Consider the following 18022-nt stretch of genomic DNA (forward strand, 5'->3'; position numbering starts at 1 on the left):
TTTTCTTTCTTAAGACTTTCTTCAGTTTGTTTGTTTGAACAAGTTCACCAATGGGGCGGGCTGATGAGGATGGATCTTGATATTCCTATCCGCCCTGCCAAGTGCTGAGATCACAGGCACACAGCAGCCCTGAGCCTATTGTTTTTGGTTTTCATCTCTCCTCACCTGTCCCTCAATGAGAGCTGTATTGTTTATTTTCTTTAAATTAGTTGATCCCTTCCCTCTCTGACAGCATAACACTTTCCACAAGCAACTGATGAACTACCTAGGCGGGATTATTTCTATGACCTATGAGCACATTTCCGTCTGTGTCACCTTAGTTGCTATTAGAACCAAAACAAAAACCAAAACAACAAAAAACCCTCTTTCTTGTTGGGCAGTGGAGGCACACACCTTTAATCCCAGCACTCAGGAAGCAGAGGCAGGTGGATCGCTGTGAGTTCAAGGCCAGCCTGGTCTACAAAGCAAGTCTAGAACAGCCATGGCTACACAGAGAAACCCTGTCTCGGGGAAAACAAAAACAAAAAAACCCACACATGAAACCTCTTTCTTAACAACCCAAAACACTCTCTTTCTTAACCACTTTATACCTCAGATTTTCTTAAGAGTCAACCAAAGATATTCTCTGGAAAAATTTTCAAGGAAGTAAGGCAAGGAAGTAAGCTAAAAGGTTACATGGAGGGCCATTTAACTCAGTCCCTCAAGGCAGCACTTCATCACTGCTTGAAATCAGCCGCATGAAGACAATGTTCTAGTAACTTCTACAGCATGTACTGCACTTCAGTGCAGTGGCACTGCAGCTTCAGACACAGTGAGGGCAGCCACATCCCACACTCAATAGGAGGAACTAGATGCTGGGACTGAGCACCGGGAGCTTAAGAAAATAACTTAAGAAAAAGTAAGACCTTAGCAGGCCTTTGGATGGAGCCCTGGCTTCCTCTGCTACCAGGATTCTGGAGTAGCGAAAGGAAAAAACTAACTAGTTTGGATTTGTACTCTGGAAGTCCCATAGCGTTGAACAATGACGCACTCCAATTAGGTCGTCTTACAACCGAGGCTCACTGGTGATTTGGTCCAAAACATGTCCAGAGATTACAATCAATTTCCAGCACCACGGTAAGTTATGAAGTTAGCTAAGAATAAGCTGACATTTTAGGGAAAGCTCTATGTAACTAATGAACCTAACAGTCCCCCAAGTCCACAGTTCCCATTAAGAGCACCCTCCAGGAGCTCCACATCAGCTCCTGCCTCCAGGTTCCTGCCCTGTTCAAGCTCCTGCTGAGGCCTTCACCCAGGAACTGTGATGTAAAAGAGGGATGGAAATAACCCTTTCCTTCCCAAACTGCTTTTGCTCGCACTTCATCACAGCAGTAGAAACCCTAAGACAGATGCTCAGCTTCTGATGGAGTTAGAGTCCAAACCCACTGTCAGCTGAAGCCAAGTAAGAAGATTGATTTAATACCCTGGAAAACACATACAAAGTTGAAAAACCCACCTTGAACCATTTAAAATCCTGATGCTGTGATGGCTCAGTGGGTAAAAGTGCTGTTGTACAAGGCAGCCCACCAAAGGACTCACAATGGAAGGGAGAACTGACTCCTGAAAACTGTCCTCTGGACTCCACACATGTACTGCAATAAGGACAGCCCCATACTCAAACAGCACACAATACCAGTTTCCTTAAATTTCTGTATTATCTTTAAACAAAATCCTGGTGCACACTGACTCTCCATAGGGCTAAATTCTCATAAGCCAATCATAAAGCAAAACAGCAAAACGTTAGAGGCCTCTTCAGTCTCCAGCCCCCTGCTGCTAGGAGTCTCAGTCTCCCTCCCAGAAGCCTACCCTGTCTTAGGTCCCCAGCTTGTCACAGAGATGCCCCGCCCACGGCTTCTCTCTTCTCTGCAGGCCCTTATGATCTCCCGCCCCCACTCTCCCCAGGCCTGATCCCCACCCTTCATTTCTCTCTGTGCTCCTTCTGCTACCTTGTTCCCTCTCTGCAATCACTACCACTGTCAGTGCTACTTCCCCTTCTGAGTGAGAGTTAAGCACCCTCCCTTGGGATCTTCCTTGTTACTTAGCTTCTTTGGGTCCGTGCATTGCAGTATGTTTATTCTGTACTATATGGCTAAAATCCGTGTATAAGTGAGCACATACCATGTGTATCTTTCTGTGTTACCCCACACAGGACGATCATTTGGAGTTCCATCCATTTGCCTGCAAATTTCATGATTTTTTTTAATAGCTGAGTAGTATTCCCTACACAATTTAGCTGATGGGCAGCCAGAGTGGGGGTTGGGCTGGCTCTCTCTAACATGGACTCTGTTGCCTGCTTTTTGATCACTTCCCCGGCAGGACTGCCTTGCCAGGCCACAGGGTAAGAGGACACACTCACTCAGTCTTGATGCATCTTGATAAGCTGGGGTGGGTGTGTAAGGAGGCTCCCCTTTCTGAGGAAGGGGAGAGGAGGGGGAAGGGAGGATAGGACTGGGAGGAGAGGAGAAAGGGGGCTCCTACCCGGATGTAAAGTGAATAAATAAATTAATTTTTTAAAAATTAGAGGCTATCTGTTCTACCACAGAGGTATAATCGCTGGCAAATTTTCCCCTGTCTAGGATAAAGACTTCAAGAAAGCAAAATAAAGCACCTTGTCTGCCAGTTGCTGCTGCTGCTTTTCTTAAGACAGCAGTACAATGCGTTCTTCAACTTCAGCCAAAAGGAAGCAAACTACAGTGCTGCAGCACACTGAACCACCACCTGCCTGCAAGCAGCACACCCATTCACACTCCACGCCTTCTGTCCAGCCATAACGTCATACCTCTGTACTTGTTTGTTTGTGTTTTCAGACAGGGTTTCTCTGAGTAGCCTTGGCTGTCTTAGACGTGACTTACAGATCAGGGGGCCCTCGAACTCACAAAGATCCTCTGCCTCTGTCTCCCAGGTGCTGGGATTACAGCTGTTCCACCATGCCCAGCTCATACCTCCCTACTTTAACTTGTCATGACAATTAGAAAAGTTTAACCTTTTCTCACTTTTAATAGACAAATTGCAGCTTCCCTGTGGCATGCCCACACTGCCCCTACCACTAATACAACAGTTTGTAGCCACTATTTAGTCAAAATAAAGCTTGCCTAAACATGAAAGTACTGAAATACTCTGATAGTGGAGCTAAAAACCAAAGCAACCACAAAGAGACTAACAGCAGCATGTGTAGCATGAACTCTGAAATGGGTGACACTGCGAGCCTTTCTAATGCCATAGGAGGAAGTTCAACTGCTAAACGTGGCAGACAAGATGCAGCTTTCGGCTGTCTTCCTTCCAGCTTATCTGTACTGTTTTTAAAGCCCATTCTCAAAATTTGCCATGAACTTCTGTACGGATGGCTCTGACCTTTCTATTCTTCCTACCCTGAATAACCTGTCCCATTTCATATTATGGGTACATGTATAGCTATCTTTCAGCTTTAGTATTCTCTCTAACATGCATGGCTCCTCATGATTAAATTAGCTGCTCTGCCATGAAGCCCTTCCTGTTTCTCCACTTACACCTCTATGACACTTATGATACATTATCAGAGGCCTACGCACCTCTTTCTACCGTTACACTATAAGCTTCCTGTATTTGTTATTTTATGGTCATTGTGACAAAATACTTCACATAAACAACAGTAAGGAGGAAAATTTTATTTTGATTCACAATCTCAACAGATTCAGTCCAGTTTCCATAGTTGCTTGGCCTGGTGTACTTGTAAGTACATGTCAGTAAGAAAAAATGGCAGGTGCTGTTCTTCCATTTCCAGCAAGAGGAAGCACTTACCGTGCTTTGACATTCTGGAACCCTCCCAGGAGTAGCTAATATTCCTATAAACCCCATCAGTCTGTCGCCACCAGAGGGCTGCAACCTAAGTCAGGGCACAACCATGAGGGTTTAGTAGACTATTTTGCAAAGTTTTCTCCTTTTTCCTATTTCTTTCATTTTCATAAGAACAAAGTACCCTTTATTGGCACTATTTACCAGGACGTCAATTTCTGAGCCTAATAAATTACCATATCTATAAAGCCTAGGCTAACTTTATCAGTTGTGGCGGATACATCAGTTCCCTTAGATGTTCTCCTACACAGTTGACTCTGTAACATACAGGTGTATGTTATCACCACCAATCCTTAGTACTGCACTGGGAGCATACACTAGTGCAACTGTACAAGAAAAAAACAGGCCTACATATTTAAAAAGGTGCCAAAACCATCATGGTAATTGATAATTTGACCAACTGTGAAGAGTTGGAAACACTTAAAAGAAATAATTTAAAGATGGTTATTTGTGGCCAGGTGTAGTGGCACAAGCCTTTAATCCTAGCACTCAGGAGGCAGAGGCAGGGGGATCGCTGTGAGTTCAAGGCCAGCCTGGTCTAGTAAGAGAGTTCCAGGACAGCCAAGGCTACACAGAGAAACGTGTCTAGAACAACTCCTCTGCTCCCCTCCAAAAACAAAAACAAAAAACAAAAAAACAAAAACAACCCACAAAAGCAAAAACAACAGCAATAACAACAACAACAAAAAAACCCCCACAAAACCAAACAAAAGGTGGTTATTTGTGAAGTGAACCATACTTTTATATACATAAAAAAGTAGTTATATAAAAAATAATTGTAATAGAAACCAAGGAATCTGTAGGTAACAATAAATTATTATCACTTTAAAAGTACAAGGTCTACATAAAGGGAAATATAATCCTACTCAAGGACCAAGAATAAAAATGGAATAAATAGGAAAGCATGACACACTGAACAATCAATAGATTCTGGGGAAAGGGTAGATTAATATTAGGAATACATTTTCCCAGCTATTATATGAGTAGAATATGATGTTAACCATTTTAGAATTTTGAAAAAACAATCAAAGGCTCCAATTTTCCTGTTAGAGACTTAGAAAGTAAGGTAAATTATAGCTGATTTCAGTTCATTTCACCCCTTACAAGTAGCCACCCATCTTTCCCTCTACCTGCTACTTGCAGGCAGCTGGCTGTGGAACACATGTTTGTGGAGCTGTTGTTGGAAGCTAATGGGAACAAAGGTGGCCAGTAAGAAACCTGTCCTCTGCATCCTGGGAGGCTGACTGTTGCTTCTGGTCACAGATGTAGACACAGAGATGGGCAGACACTGCTGATGCAACCCTACCTACCTTTGAAAGTGCCCCCCACCCCCGGGCTGGAGTAACTTCCAGGGGATTTGAAAGGCTGACACCTTCTCATTCTTTTTCATTTTTCTTCTCCTCCACCTCTGTTTGAGAACTAGACATCTCTGTTGAGAACTACCACATCCAAAAAGCAACTGCACACACAAGGGCAATCCAGTGTGTATGACCAGATAAAATACAACCTCGGAAACGCCTTAGCCTTACTCATCCTTGACACAGAGACAGAATACATCACTCAAAAACAAAACTCCACACACCAGGGAAGGGGCAATCTGATTCCCTGACCACATTATTAAATGAAAATATTTTGTTCTGTTTTAAAAATAACACAAGGCACACAAATGAGAAAATACAATTCATTCAAAGTAACAAGGAAGCAAAACCTAACTAACAAACTGTCTAAGACAGACTTGAGAGTAATCTATTAAACAGTTTGAAGAAAAAGAAAATCTAAACAAACAAACAAAAAGCAAAGCAACAACAAAAAACAAACAGAATACCTAAAGCTTAAAAGCATTGTTAATTAAGTGTAAAAATCTACTAGAAAGAATAAACCCAAGTTTGAGCAGGCAGGAAAAGGAAAGAAACAGCAAGGCTGAAGACAGAACAATTGGATGACTGAGTCTGAGGCGCGGAACAGAAAGATGAACGAATGTGAGAGCAACCCAGGTCTGTGGGACACCATGAAGGAGCCCAGCGAAGAGACTGGAATTCCTACCCAGGAGGGAGAGAATGCCCAAAGAGCGATCACTAGCAGTCCCCAGATTCAATACAAGTTTCAATATTAGCACCCAAGAGGCTCAATAGACTCCAGCGAGGATGAACTCAAAGACTTAGGCCAAAATACAATTTAATCAAACTGTAGGCCAAAGAGACAATTTTGAAAGCACGAAGAAGTGATTCATGGCCTATAAGTAACTGTCAGTAAGATTATCATATTTCTCATGAAAAACTTTGGAGGACTGAAGGCTGTAGGTTGATATATTTAGAGTGCTAAAAAGAAAAAAAAAAGTCAACCACGAATCCTACATCTGACAAATTTTTCCTTTAGAAGTGAAGGAGAATTTAAGACAGTCTTGTGTAAACAACCTCAAAGGAGTTCATTGTTACAGACTTGCTCTGCAAGAAATTCAGAATACTGTAAAAATACAGTAGATGATAAAAGTAAAAAAATAGACAATAAAAGTAAAAAAAATTAAACACACAGGTAAACAGAAAACCTTGCATTACTGTAACTTTCTTTTTTAGCTCTATATCTAGTTTCCATATAATTTAAGAACAAGTACAGTACAGTTCTGACACACAATGTATAAAGATGTAATTGTGTGGTGTCAACAAGTGACGTGGAAGGATTATAAAAGAAAGGCATTTTGTGTGCTCCTGAGGTTAAACGGGTATGGGCTCAAACTGGACAACTGCAGCGAAAGGACATTAAATATAATTCTCTTGATAACCAAAGAAAATAGCTAGACAACATATTCTAAAGGAAATGAGGGAGTAAAGCAGTAAAGAGGGGCTGGGAAACTAGGGTGGGAGTCCGTCCTGAATTGTAAGTACTTTAAATGAAAATGAATTAAACTCTAACCAAGAGGCAGAGATAGGAAGAACGGATAAACACGATCCAACTACGTTTTAACTATGAGACTAACTTCAGATCCAAAGACAAATAGTTTGAAAGTAAATGTATAGATGCTTCATGCAGACCCACACCAAGGGAATAGCAATGTAAAAAATTATGTGTCTAACAAATGATCACTAAAACATAAAACAAAAAAATATATTTCATGCTCATGGGCTGTAAGACAACACTGTTAGGGTACAGTGTTGATCTAAAGTAAATATACTTAACAAAATGGTCTACAGATTCAATGAAATGTTTATTAAAATCACAACAATGTTTTTTGCACAAGGAAAAATACACCTTAAAACTCATATGGAATCTCTAGAGGATTAAATAGTCAAAATAGTATTGAATTTAGTAGCCAAAACAAACAAAAAGCACAAAAAACTTTATGCATCTAAAGACTATCAACAGTAAAAGTAAATGATAAATAAATAAAATAAAATAAAGGACAGAATGAACAAAACACAAATCATATATATAGGGATTTATGAGGCTTATGTTATATGAAGTCGTGAGATTGATCTACATTCAGAATTTTAGACCAAGAGAGGAAAGATGTTTTCTTCAAGGCTGTCAAATACAAATAGCCAAAACACTAAAATGTAACATTTATATAATTCCTGATTGTGTCATGGTTCTTCTTGCTATAGGTAGCTTACTGTATATATGTGTAATAATATATAAATGTATATGTAAAAAATAAAAAATATTTAATTAATAAAAAAGAAATGAAAATGAACAAAAAATTAACATTAATAAAGCACTGTGTAGTCTATATTTGGGGGTCTTTATTACCCCTTTCTGTTTATTTAGCATATCTTTTAAAGTGTGATTAGATCTTTCTATAACGGCTTGTCCTGTAGGATTGTGGTATACCTGAATATGCTTTATGCTGTAATATGCCACCAAAAAAAAAAGTATCATTTTACAAGAAACATATGCTGGAGCATTGTCATGCTTGATTTGTACAGGTATCACCATAATAGCCATGACTTCTAATAAATGTGTAATTATAGAAAAAATATATAAAGTAAAGTAAAGGACAGAATGAATAAAACACAAACCATATATATATATAATTTGGGATTTATGGGCTTATGTTATGTGATGAGATCCTAAGTCTACAACAAAATCAATCCAACTCAAAATGGACATGTGATCATGTGGTTTTAATAGTCTTCCAGAAGGCACACAAATAGTTAATAAGTGAGTTAGTGAAACTCCAGTTCAGAACTCATAATGACGGCTTCATCAACAATCAGAAGGTATCAAGTGTTGGCCAGAATATAAGGAAATTGGAATCTATGTGCATGTCGGTACAAATGTAAAACAATACTGCTGTTGTAGACAGCTTCAGTACAGTAGGTGCTCAAAATTTAAACTATCACTGGGTGTGGCAGTGCTCGGCTTTAATCTCAGCACTTGGGAGAATGAAGTAGGCAGATCTCAAGGTCAGTCTGGTCTATAAACTGAGTTCCAGGCCAGCCAGAGGAATACAGTGAGACTCTACCTGGAAAAAGGGGGGGGGGGGAAATTGCAGGTAATTATCACATGACCCACTAATTCCACTTGAAAGTAGTGTCCCAAAGAGGTATCCCCACCCCCAACACCCACACTGGTATTCACAGCAATATTTAAAATGGAGTGGAGGTAGGGGACACATATCTACTGACAGGTAAATGAATTAGTAAATATGCAAGGGATTATTGACCAAGCTTTAAAAAAAAAATGAAAGGAATTCCAATCTGTTACAAACAGATAAAAAGAGAGCTTCCTTTAACACTTTCAGTAAAACTCAGTCACAGGATAGAATTTTGGTTGACATGGGCTGTGGTGATGCAAAAGGAACTTTTATTCACCTGCTTCAGTAGTTGTCTGGAGGCTCCCTGCCTCCGTCTGCTAAGCAAGGCCTAGTTCTGGAAGCTTCTAGCCTCCATACAATCTAAGCTAGGACGGAATGTTTTCAGCAGCTAAGATTTACTGCTGAATAAGCTCGCCTTTTCTAGTTCTTCCTGAGTTCAACTCAGCTGCTCTGGCTCAGTCTTCTCTCCTGGCTTTTTCAATCTGGCTTTTCTTTATCTGAATTGCTCTGCTTGGCCTCATGCTCACTCCAGCCATTTTTTCTAATCTTCTGGCTCCTTCTTATTCTCAGGCTTGGACTGTCTTCACCTGAGTTCGTCGTCCCCCCCCCCCCCCCCTCTGCAACCTGTTCTCTAATACTGTCCCGGTAAAACTGCGCATGCGCGCTCACTGCCCCTTAAGTAGCTTCCCTTTCCTCTCCTCATAAGAGTTGGGCATATCCTATTCTGTCAAATCTTTCTCTGATTTATCACTTCTTCTGCCACTCAATTAGACATCATCTTCAAACATGGGTGTTTCCTTCTACAACTAACTTTAACTTCATTGTTTGGGATTAAAGGCATGTACCACTATGCCCGGACCTAAGCTTCTCTTTACCTGAAACTTGCTCTATACCAGGCTGGCCTTGAATTCAGTCAGACCTGCTTGTCTGTCTCTTAGACTAAAGACATGTTTGTATTCCAGCTGGATCACACAAGACCTAGAAGGTCTCTGGATGTAATCTCTTACCAGAACAGCGGTGTTCTGAATTAAAATTACTCTACAGTGGGGAGGTAGAAGGGGACTTGGTTAAATGCTACAGAGTTTTAGCTTCAGATGATGTAGAGCGCTAGAATAGGACGATGATGGGTATATCACAATATAAATGCAACCATCACTCAACTACAGGTGTTCTCTCTCTCTCTCCCTCCCTCCCTCCCCCCCCTCTCTCACACACACACACACACACCAGATGACAGTTTTCTACAGATCAATCTGTATATGTAATGTAATCCCATCGAAAACACAGACAGTTTTAAAAGTTAAATAGCTCAGTAAAAAATATTCCAAAAGTTTGGAAAAATGAATGAGAGTGCAAATATGTATGTATGGTTTATTTATGGGATCACAGCACTATGTATCGCTGGCTGTACTTGAACCACACTGTCTGCCTCTGTCTCACAAGTGCTGGAATTCTATGCTGCCATGCCAGGCCATGGAACGAGTAATTCTTGAATGGTGAAAAGGTCAAGGAAAATACACAATGCATATTGCATCTTAAAATATGTTTACACTGAGGCATGGTGGCACACACAAATAATCTCAGCACTTGGCAGGTGAGCCAAAAGAGGTCTAGGACGATGATGATGGGTACCCAGCCTCGGGTGAGCCTGGGCTACCTTGTCTCAAAGCAAGCATGCACATACTTTCTCTTTCTCATGACCAAACCAAACCAAACAAAAACAAAGCACACAAAACTGGAGGTGAACTGAAATGATTTAATAATTTGATACTGAGACTGACAGGCCAATCATCATGTCTGTAAAAGCATGTCAATAACAACAGAGATTTGCTGAGGCATTCTACAGACTGCCAGGAACTACATCGGTTGCAATGCTGTCAGTGAGGCTGACCCTCCACTTCTTTCATTATGCACCCAAAGCAACCTCAGTTACCAACAAGCATCAGATAAGGATGTACAGACTTCCATGGTCTCCAAACACCAGGCCAATGCTTAGCTTTCTGACACACAGTCTCTATGTGCTTTTAAAACTATTAAACACTGCAAGACTAGAATTTTGCCTCAACACCAACCTTCTCCAAAACCTTACAGAACTGGTTTCTCTGTCAGTGTGATCTGTCATTCCTCTACTATACAGTCTTCTTCACTGCAGCAAACTAATCACCCTACTCTTGTCAGCCCGCAGGCAGACAGGGAAGTAGTTTTTCATCAGACTGAGATGGTTTGTGGGGAAAGGTACATGTGGGAATGTAACAGAGAACCCACACAGCGCTGACATCACGGAAGAAACGGCTAGTCCAAGGCACAGTATGAAAATAATTAATCCTTTGGAAAACACAAAAGCAACCAGCTGGGTCCTTTTCTAATAATTAACAATTATAACTGCTTCTGAGATTTCAATATTTTAAAAACAGACTAGAAGAAAACATTTTTTTTTGCATATTTTCTATGGTGAACTGAGAGCTTCCTAAAACTCAGAAGCAGGACCTATAGAAAAATAGTTTATTCAGTGGGCAAGTCCTGAAAGCAAAGCAACTTTATAACATGCTTTAAAATGAGTGTACGACACAAAGACAAATGATTAACAACATTAAAAAATGAAGAACACAAAGACTCCAAGGAAAACAAATGGTAGTCAAGGCCCTTCAATTTCACAACAACTTAGGAAAGGTGACTCAAATGACGAGAGCCTGTTTCTACGCTAGCAAAGCGGCAGAATTTCTAGTTTGTTAGCATACAGTGTTTATTAACTAGCACCATCCACTCTTTCTTACAACATACTCTTACTGTCTTCTCAAAGAATATTTGGCAATTATCCTAGAAGCTTAACTGAATATACCCTGAGCAACCAATTCATGATCAGAAATTTACCTCAGAGGTAAGCTCATAGAAGCCTTTCAAGACACTCCTGACAGCCATGTGCTCAGATGTTAGCTCACGGACTATACACTGCAGCTGGTAAAAACATTAACCTACATGTGTTAGTGAGGAAAATATATGCACCTGTGGCTAATATTTGTGTTAATAAAGTGTAGTTGTAAAAGTAGAGCATGAAAACAAAACAAACGAACAAGAGGATGAAAAGGGGGGAAAACTCAAAGGACAGAGGGATGAAAATATACATTAGGTTTTATTCTTTATACCCTCTTACCTAAGCTTGCCCTCCCCGCCCCCCTTCACAGCAGCAGGCAGCATGGCGGAGCACATCTATCACCCTGGCACGGGGAAGGTAGAGGTAGTAGGAGCAGCAGCTCAAGGTGGTCCAGCCCTCATGAGGCCCGGTCTCAGAAAACCCAAAACCAACATGAAATAGCGCCTGCAATCCCCGGTCCCTCAAACTTGCGCTACAGCAGCGTTGCTGTTACCTCCAAGAGATCTACCACTCTCCATTCTATCCTTGTCACGGGTTTTCCCCTAACAAGGCCTCACTCATTTTAACTGTACAAAAGACTTATTTTTTTAAAAACAAAGTACTTTAGGACACAGGATGCATACACATACATACACATAAATTTCTATAGATGTAAAGCAAAAAAAGTTTTTACTTTTCTGACAAAAATCATAATCTAGAGAGTAAAAAATAAAAGACTAATCTCCCACCCCATTACATCTCTTGGTCCTTTCCAGAATTCTCTAAGATTCAAACTCAATGGATTGATTACATACTTCCATCCTGACCACTGGTAACTCAGACTCAACAAGCCCCAAGTCGAGTCAATATCTTTCTCCTTGAATCTGTTCATTTTACCTTAAATATCAGTAATGATCTAAGCAACTCAGCCGTGTGTTCCTGCTTCACTCAGAATCATCTGATTATTGAGACTAGTAATTAGGAAAAAAACAGTGTGGGGGGAGGGACAGGGTGTTGTGCAGTAAACCCAGGGCCTTATGCATGCTGAACACTCTGCTACCCAACACACAGACATCCCTAATGCTCCGCTCACCCTCACCCATATCCAAGTGCCGAGCACTGCCAATTTTATTTTCTAACTTTTCTAACCCACCCTCTTCCATCTACTCCTGTCCTATTTCACACTCCTCCAACCACAAGCTGCTGAGACACAGAACCTGTCTCCCTCCACATGAGCCACACTCTTCAGCAACTCAACTACTTTACCAGAGTGACCTCCAACACGAGAAAGTGGCCATGCCCCTCTGAATCCTCACAGAATTCTACAGCGCACAAGTGTAATTAACGTGACATAAAGCCACTCCTGGAGGACTCTGTCCGTATCTCCAATCTCACCCTCCACTAATCCATCCAATAATCTTGACTATCAGCAACTTCTTAAACGTCCCAACGTATCCAAGTCCATATTTCTGCGTTATTGACTAAAACGCCCTGAGCTCTCACTCCAGCAAGTGCTTTAAGTCACATTTTCTTGTGAGCTAGCTAGTGGCACCGTGGTGGGGCTGTCCTATTAACTCTTAAGACATTTAGAAGCTTCCCTGCCTGTATTTACTAGATACAGTAAATACTAGAGAACAGGAACATTTCTTGTCCTGGTGACAGCCAAGGACCAAAGTCTTCTTGTAGGAGTAAGTCAGCTTTACTCAAGAACCACTCTTCTACTCAGCAAGGACCTGAGTTCAATCCCCGAGAATACATGTTAAAAAAAAAAAAAGCAAGATGCAGTAGTGCATACCTGCAATCCCAGCACAGCACTGGGGAAATAGTGACACAAGGGCCCCCACTTCCCAGGGCCTTGAGGACCAGCCAGCTATTCTAACAGAATTGGTGACCTCCAAACTTAGTGAGAGACCCTGTCTCAAAAACCACCATGGGGAGCAACTGAGGAAGACAGCTGCTGTTGACCTACACTGGCACAGGCACACCCCGGCACAGTACCAACCTGTTGCAGCGCTGTTTCTCTCTCACATACATATATTGCAACATTACCTTTAAGGAAGACAACAAGGTTACTAAAGAAAAGCCCACCTTTTCCACTTGGTGTCTGGTACCTCTTCTGTCTCTACAGCCTCCTCCCTGGTGTGAGCTTTGTCTTTCAATTACTAAAACAGCCTTCCAGCCGGCACCTCTCTTCCTCCCGCCCTCCTTTCTTCAGTCTATGTCGGCTAGCACTCCAGAGTCATCTTATTAACTGAAATCAGACCTTGTCACCCATTTTCTCAAAAGCCTCAACCACCTGCTGGCCTCATTATATAAAGCCAAATCCTTAAAATGGCCCTTATTCAATACTGCCTAATACTGTTTCCCCCACTGTGCTTTAACTTTGGGCTCAGTTTTGTTCCTTAGACACAGGGTCTTGCTGTTCCTCTCTCAGGCACTCCTCCGCTTCTTCATTCTTCAACCATTTCAGCTCTTTAGCTCACAGGAGTCGGCCCTAGGTGGTCCACTCTTAACTCCACATGCATGAGAACCCAGTGGGTTCCACCCCCAGACCCCCGCCCCATTTGTCTTGTTTACTACGGAAAAACAGGGCATTTCATCAGTTAGCCTATCTGGAAGGTTGGTTACAAGGTTCCAAATGGAGAGAATTTTGAAAATTTGCATTTCTAACAGGAGCCACACAGGGACAATGCACTGTGATAACAGGGGTGAAGGCTGAGTGATAGAACAGAAAGCCCAGGGCAATCAACAGAGGGATTCCAGACTACAGCACAGCCTTGCCAACGTCTTAAATGGCCCTGGGCCTTTGTTTTGGTTAGCCTCAGAAAACTAACACAGCAAACAAGGATATGAGTGACTACATGGAGATGTGTATTATTTCAAATGTGTTTCAGCGTACAGCTTGCCCTGTAAAACAAGCAGGTTTCCAAATTCAGATCTCTCAATATTGCGCCTCCCCAGCCCAGGCCCTCAGTGCACTTCCTACTGCAGGCAAGGTAATCTGTTTGAAGTTCCTTCTTGGTTTCCCACCTTCTAATGGGACTCCCTGATTCATAAAGAACAGCACCCTGTTTTCACACCTAACCGATATTAGCTTGTAGCTGAGTATCCTACCCTTGCCAGTGGCAGTTGAATTAGGTGCAAAAATTTAAGTATACTTTGACATTTGTTTTTTACTGGATTCATAGATAAAAGGCTAACTTCACATTTTTATGGAACAACTCCTGTTATTCTTTATTTAAATGAATAAAAGCCAAGTATAATGCCATCCACATGCTTTGCATGTTTATTTAAAATTTCAACTTTTAAATAGACCTTAGTCCCACCAGATTTGGTATTAAAAACATGTATCTCTCTTTTAACCTTGATGCAATTTTCAACTAGCTGTTTTACTCAAATCTAAAAAAACTATTTTTAAAATATCTGTACTGAAAAGGCAAAAATTTTGAGTATAATGAGTAAAAAGGAGCATTAAGACAACACTTTCTATTTATATTTTATTTATAAATATGCTGTCACAAAAATTCCAACCACTGATATTACCACACAAAGACCTGACTTTATATTATGATGGATTATAAACATAATCCACGTTTATATACATGCTTATATGAGAAACACGATATTTAATTCAGCAAAATCAGCATACAAGCATTGTAAAGCCAACATATGCACAATAAAGCACTTCTGCATACGATGAGTCAAACATTAACTAATTATATGTAGTGTTAAATTAACTGCTTATAAAACTATAAATTTTTCTTAATATTAAATGTATTCATAATTATAAGCTAGGACGATTTTTTTAAGCATAATGGGGTTTGTGTGGAGGGACTCTTAAGTGGACAGTGACCACAAAGAATTTGTAAAATGCTGAGTCCTGAGTAAAAAAATACAGGAAAACATAAATTTCAAGCAATCTGAGACACTGAATAGTTAGTTTTCCACTAGTGCTGAATTTTAAGTGAGTCATACTTGCCTTCCTAAATCACTGTTTTACTTAGCATATGGTGAAAAGAGTTAACTGTTTGGTAACTTGAAACTTTATCTTCACTTAAACTGTACAAAAATATATAGTAAGGCTGGCAGAAAATAAAATGTACGCTATACAATGCTTAGAGTACACACTATCATGTGATTAAGGCTCATCTGACATTTATCTGATAAGGGACTGGAAAACTGTCATCTAAAAACCTTCTAAAAACTCAGATTTCCACTTCCAAACTTACACCAGAATCGAACAACTTGTAATGTGCACAGCACTTTCTTTTTTTTTTCTTTTGCATACAGACAGAGCTATCTAAGGTCTATGCTCAACTTCCTGCAAATTAACTTATTTCTGTCCCTTACAACTTTGTAGCTTTTTAATTCAGAATACGTTTTTAGTCTGTATATACTAAAAGGCAATATCGTGAATTAAAAAAACAAACAAACAAACAAACAAAACTAGGTTGGATTTTTTTTTCCCCAGAAGGTGTGGGATCTTAGAACATTCCCGCTGCTCGTAAGAGAGGAGTAAAGGCTACAAAGAATTGATTCCCAATCCTCATTCCTAAACTACAGTCCGTTTATGAGAGGAAAGTCAAAGCCGTTTGTTTAACTAGCCAACATCTACGAATTTCATCACACTTTTGTTACCAAAGGGGAGGGGGAAAATTATTTTTAAAATCTTTCTGCGCGCAAGCAAGCCCCCCCCCCCCCGCCCCAACACACCTGGCTAGTTCATTCAGTCAATCGGAGGGAAACTTCCAACCATAATAGAGCAGCCACCGACAAAAGCTGACGGTCCAGCCCGCAGCAGCAGGCAGGCGCTCGGGATTGGAGCGGCCGGAAGGTGCCTGCACCTGAGAGCCGGGCTGGCGGCCGCTGGGCGCGCGGAGGCCGGGGCGGGGCGGCGGGCAGGACCGCTAGGCGCCGGTCCGCCCCGAGCACCTCCCGCCGGACACGCCGGGCAGAGGAGGGCGCGAGGGCGGCCGCTCGCCCGCCGCCCGAGACACCTGTTTGGCCGCGCCGGCCGGCGCTCCGGTCCCCCCAAAGTCGCCCCGCCGCCCGCAGCCAGGCAAGCCCCGGGACCCGCAGCCCTCGGGCGCCTCCGCCCGTCCGCCCGTCCGCCGTACCTGACATCAGCCGCGGCTCCCTCTCGCCCCTCCCAGAGGCGGGGAGGAGGACGACCCACACCACGCGACCTTCGCCGCCCTGGCCCGCCGCAGCACGGGCAGGGGCCGCTAGCCAGGGCCGCCCGCGGCCGCCCAGATCATCCCCCGGCGGCGGCGGCGGCCGAGGCGGGCCCGGCGCGCGCTCCCGCCGCTCGCTCCCGCCGTTTCGCTCCACCCCCTCGTCGCCGCGCGGCCTGGCCCACGGCCCGCCTACGGCGCAGCCGCCACCCAGGGGTGTCCGGGAGCTGACGTAGCGGCTGCCGCACTAGCCCCGGGGAAGGGCGGGGCCTGGGCGGCGTGGGCGGGGACACGGCGACAAGCGGATGCTGGGATTGGCCACTAGGCGCTCGCCCCGCCTTCCCGTGAAGGGGGCTGGGAAGTCCCGGCTTCCCGGAGCGGAGGGTTTAGGTTCAGCCCCCTTCTGGTGAAGTTGGGTGCTTTAGCTAATTCGCTCAGGGAAGCGGAAAGTGAAATTAGCGGGAGCTGCGAGCAGACATGCCTTTACTGTTGTCTGTGGAACAAACCCTAACGCCGCGCTGACCTCTAACCTAATCTTAGCCCTTTTGGTTTTTGGGAGGTTTTGGTTTTTGTTGTTGTTTTGTTTTTTGTTTTTGTTTTGTTTTGTCTCTTGTCCTCTCACGGTATCTGTCTGTCCTTATTGACAAGAAATTTGGCATAATGAAGTGTGCGAAAGGGTGCTATGTAAGCCAGATGTGTAGTGGAAGCAGAAAACAGAAACCCCAGGTAGTGGTCACGGAAAGCCTCTCGGAGAGATGCGTGTGTGGCGCTTTACCTCTGCCCTGCAAAGGGCAGGTACTTAAGAGTTTTGCGGAGCTGCAAAGGTGCTGTGAACCAGGAAGCTATCTTCGCCACAAAGGAAGTAGTTGGCCACCTGTTGAGGCAGCAGGGAGTGGAAATAAGAGCTAGAGACCGCTGGCCTTAACCATCATCTACAAGGCCAGGTCCCGCGATAGGACAGCTGTTCCCTGGTTGATAAATGCTTAATTTCGACAGTTCTCAGCACACCAGAACATAGCTAATAAAAGGGAGGGTTTTGAAAAAAGACACTTAAAGTGTATCTGAGTCCGTTCTCTGCCTCTAATACTGTAGATGCTAAGTTGTAAATGACGGGTGTATTTTGGCTATGAGTCTAGACAAAGACCAAGGAGCTTATCCAGGTAAAAACCCGTTGTTCTCTGATCCTTGGCCCTCCAAGAGGAAACAGGAAACATATAGAGAGACCTAGCCAAACTCGCTTTTTTATCAGTCTCTGAATAACCCACTCATCCATTAGTCACAAGAATGGATTGAGCCGTTCTCAAGGGCAGGATCCTAATCAACACTTGTTTATGGAGCCTCACCGAATACGTGGTGGTGGGGATTAAAGGGGACAAGCCACATTCAAACTATAGGAGGCTGGCATTGAGGTGATGACCAAGTTCATTTACTGTGGAATTTTAGGAAGTTACTGAACAGCGTGTCTGATAGGAGCAATAAACAGTGAGTGTTGGCTGTTGCTGTTAATTTGCCTTTAATTTACTTGTGTTCAGCTTTAGTGCCGTTTGTTACGACATAGACGGCATAAATAAATAAATAAATAAATAAATAAATAAA

General features: G+C 42.6%; 1 protein-coding gene across 2 annotated transcripts in view; it reads right to left on the bottom strand.

Moving 5' to 3' along the window:
- C1GALT1 (core 1 synthase, glycoprotein-N-acetylgalactosamine 3-beta-galactosyltransferase 1) overlaps positions 1-16597 on the bottom strand; it is a 37868-nt gene extending 21271 nt beyond the window's left edge. Inside the window, exon 1 of one of the 2 annotated variants that reach the window (XM_084785772.1) lies at positions 16370-16597. In XM_084785772.1, the coding sequence (XP_084641898.1) occupies positions 16370-16376 (7 nt within the window). In that variant the 5' untranslated portion in view covers positions 16377-16597. Of the gene's footprint in view, positions 1-15965; positions 16333-16369 lie in introns of those variants that run through there. The other variant, XM_084785773.1, reaches the window with a different exon arrangement.
- Positions 16598-18022: the final 1425 nt, after the last annotated feature.

The sequence above is a fragment of the Acomys minous genome (assembly GCF_964271855.1).
Source record: "Acomys minous genome assembly, chromosome: 6".
NCBI classification, from domain to species: domain Eukaryota; kingdom Metazoa; phylum Chordata; class Mammalia; order Rodentia; family Muridae; genus Acomys; species Acomys minous.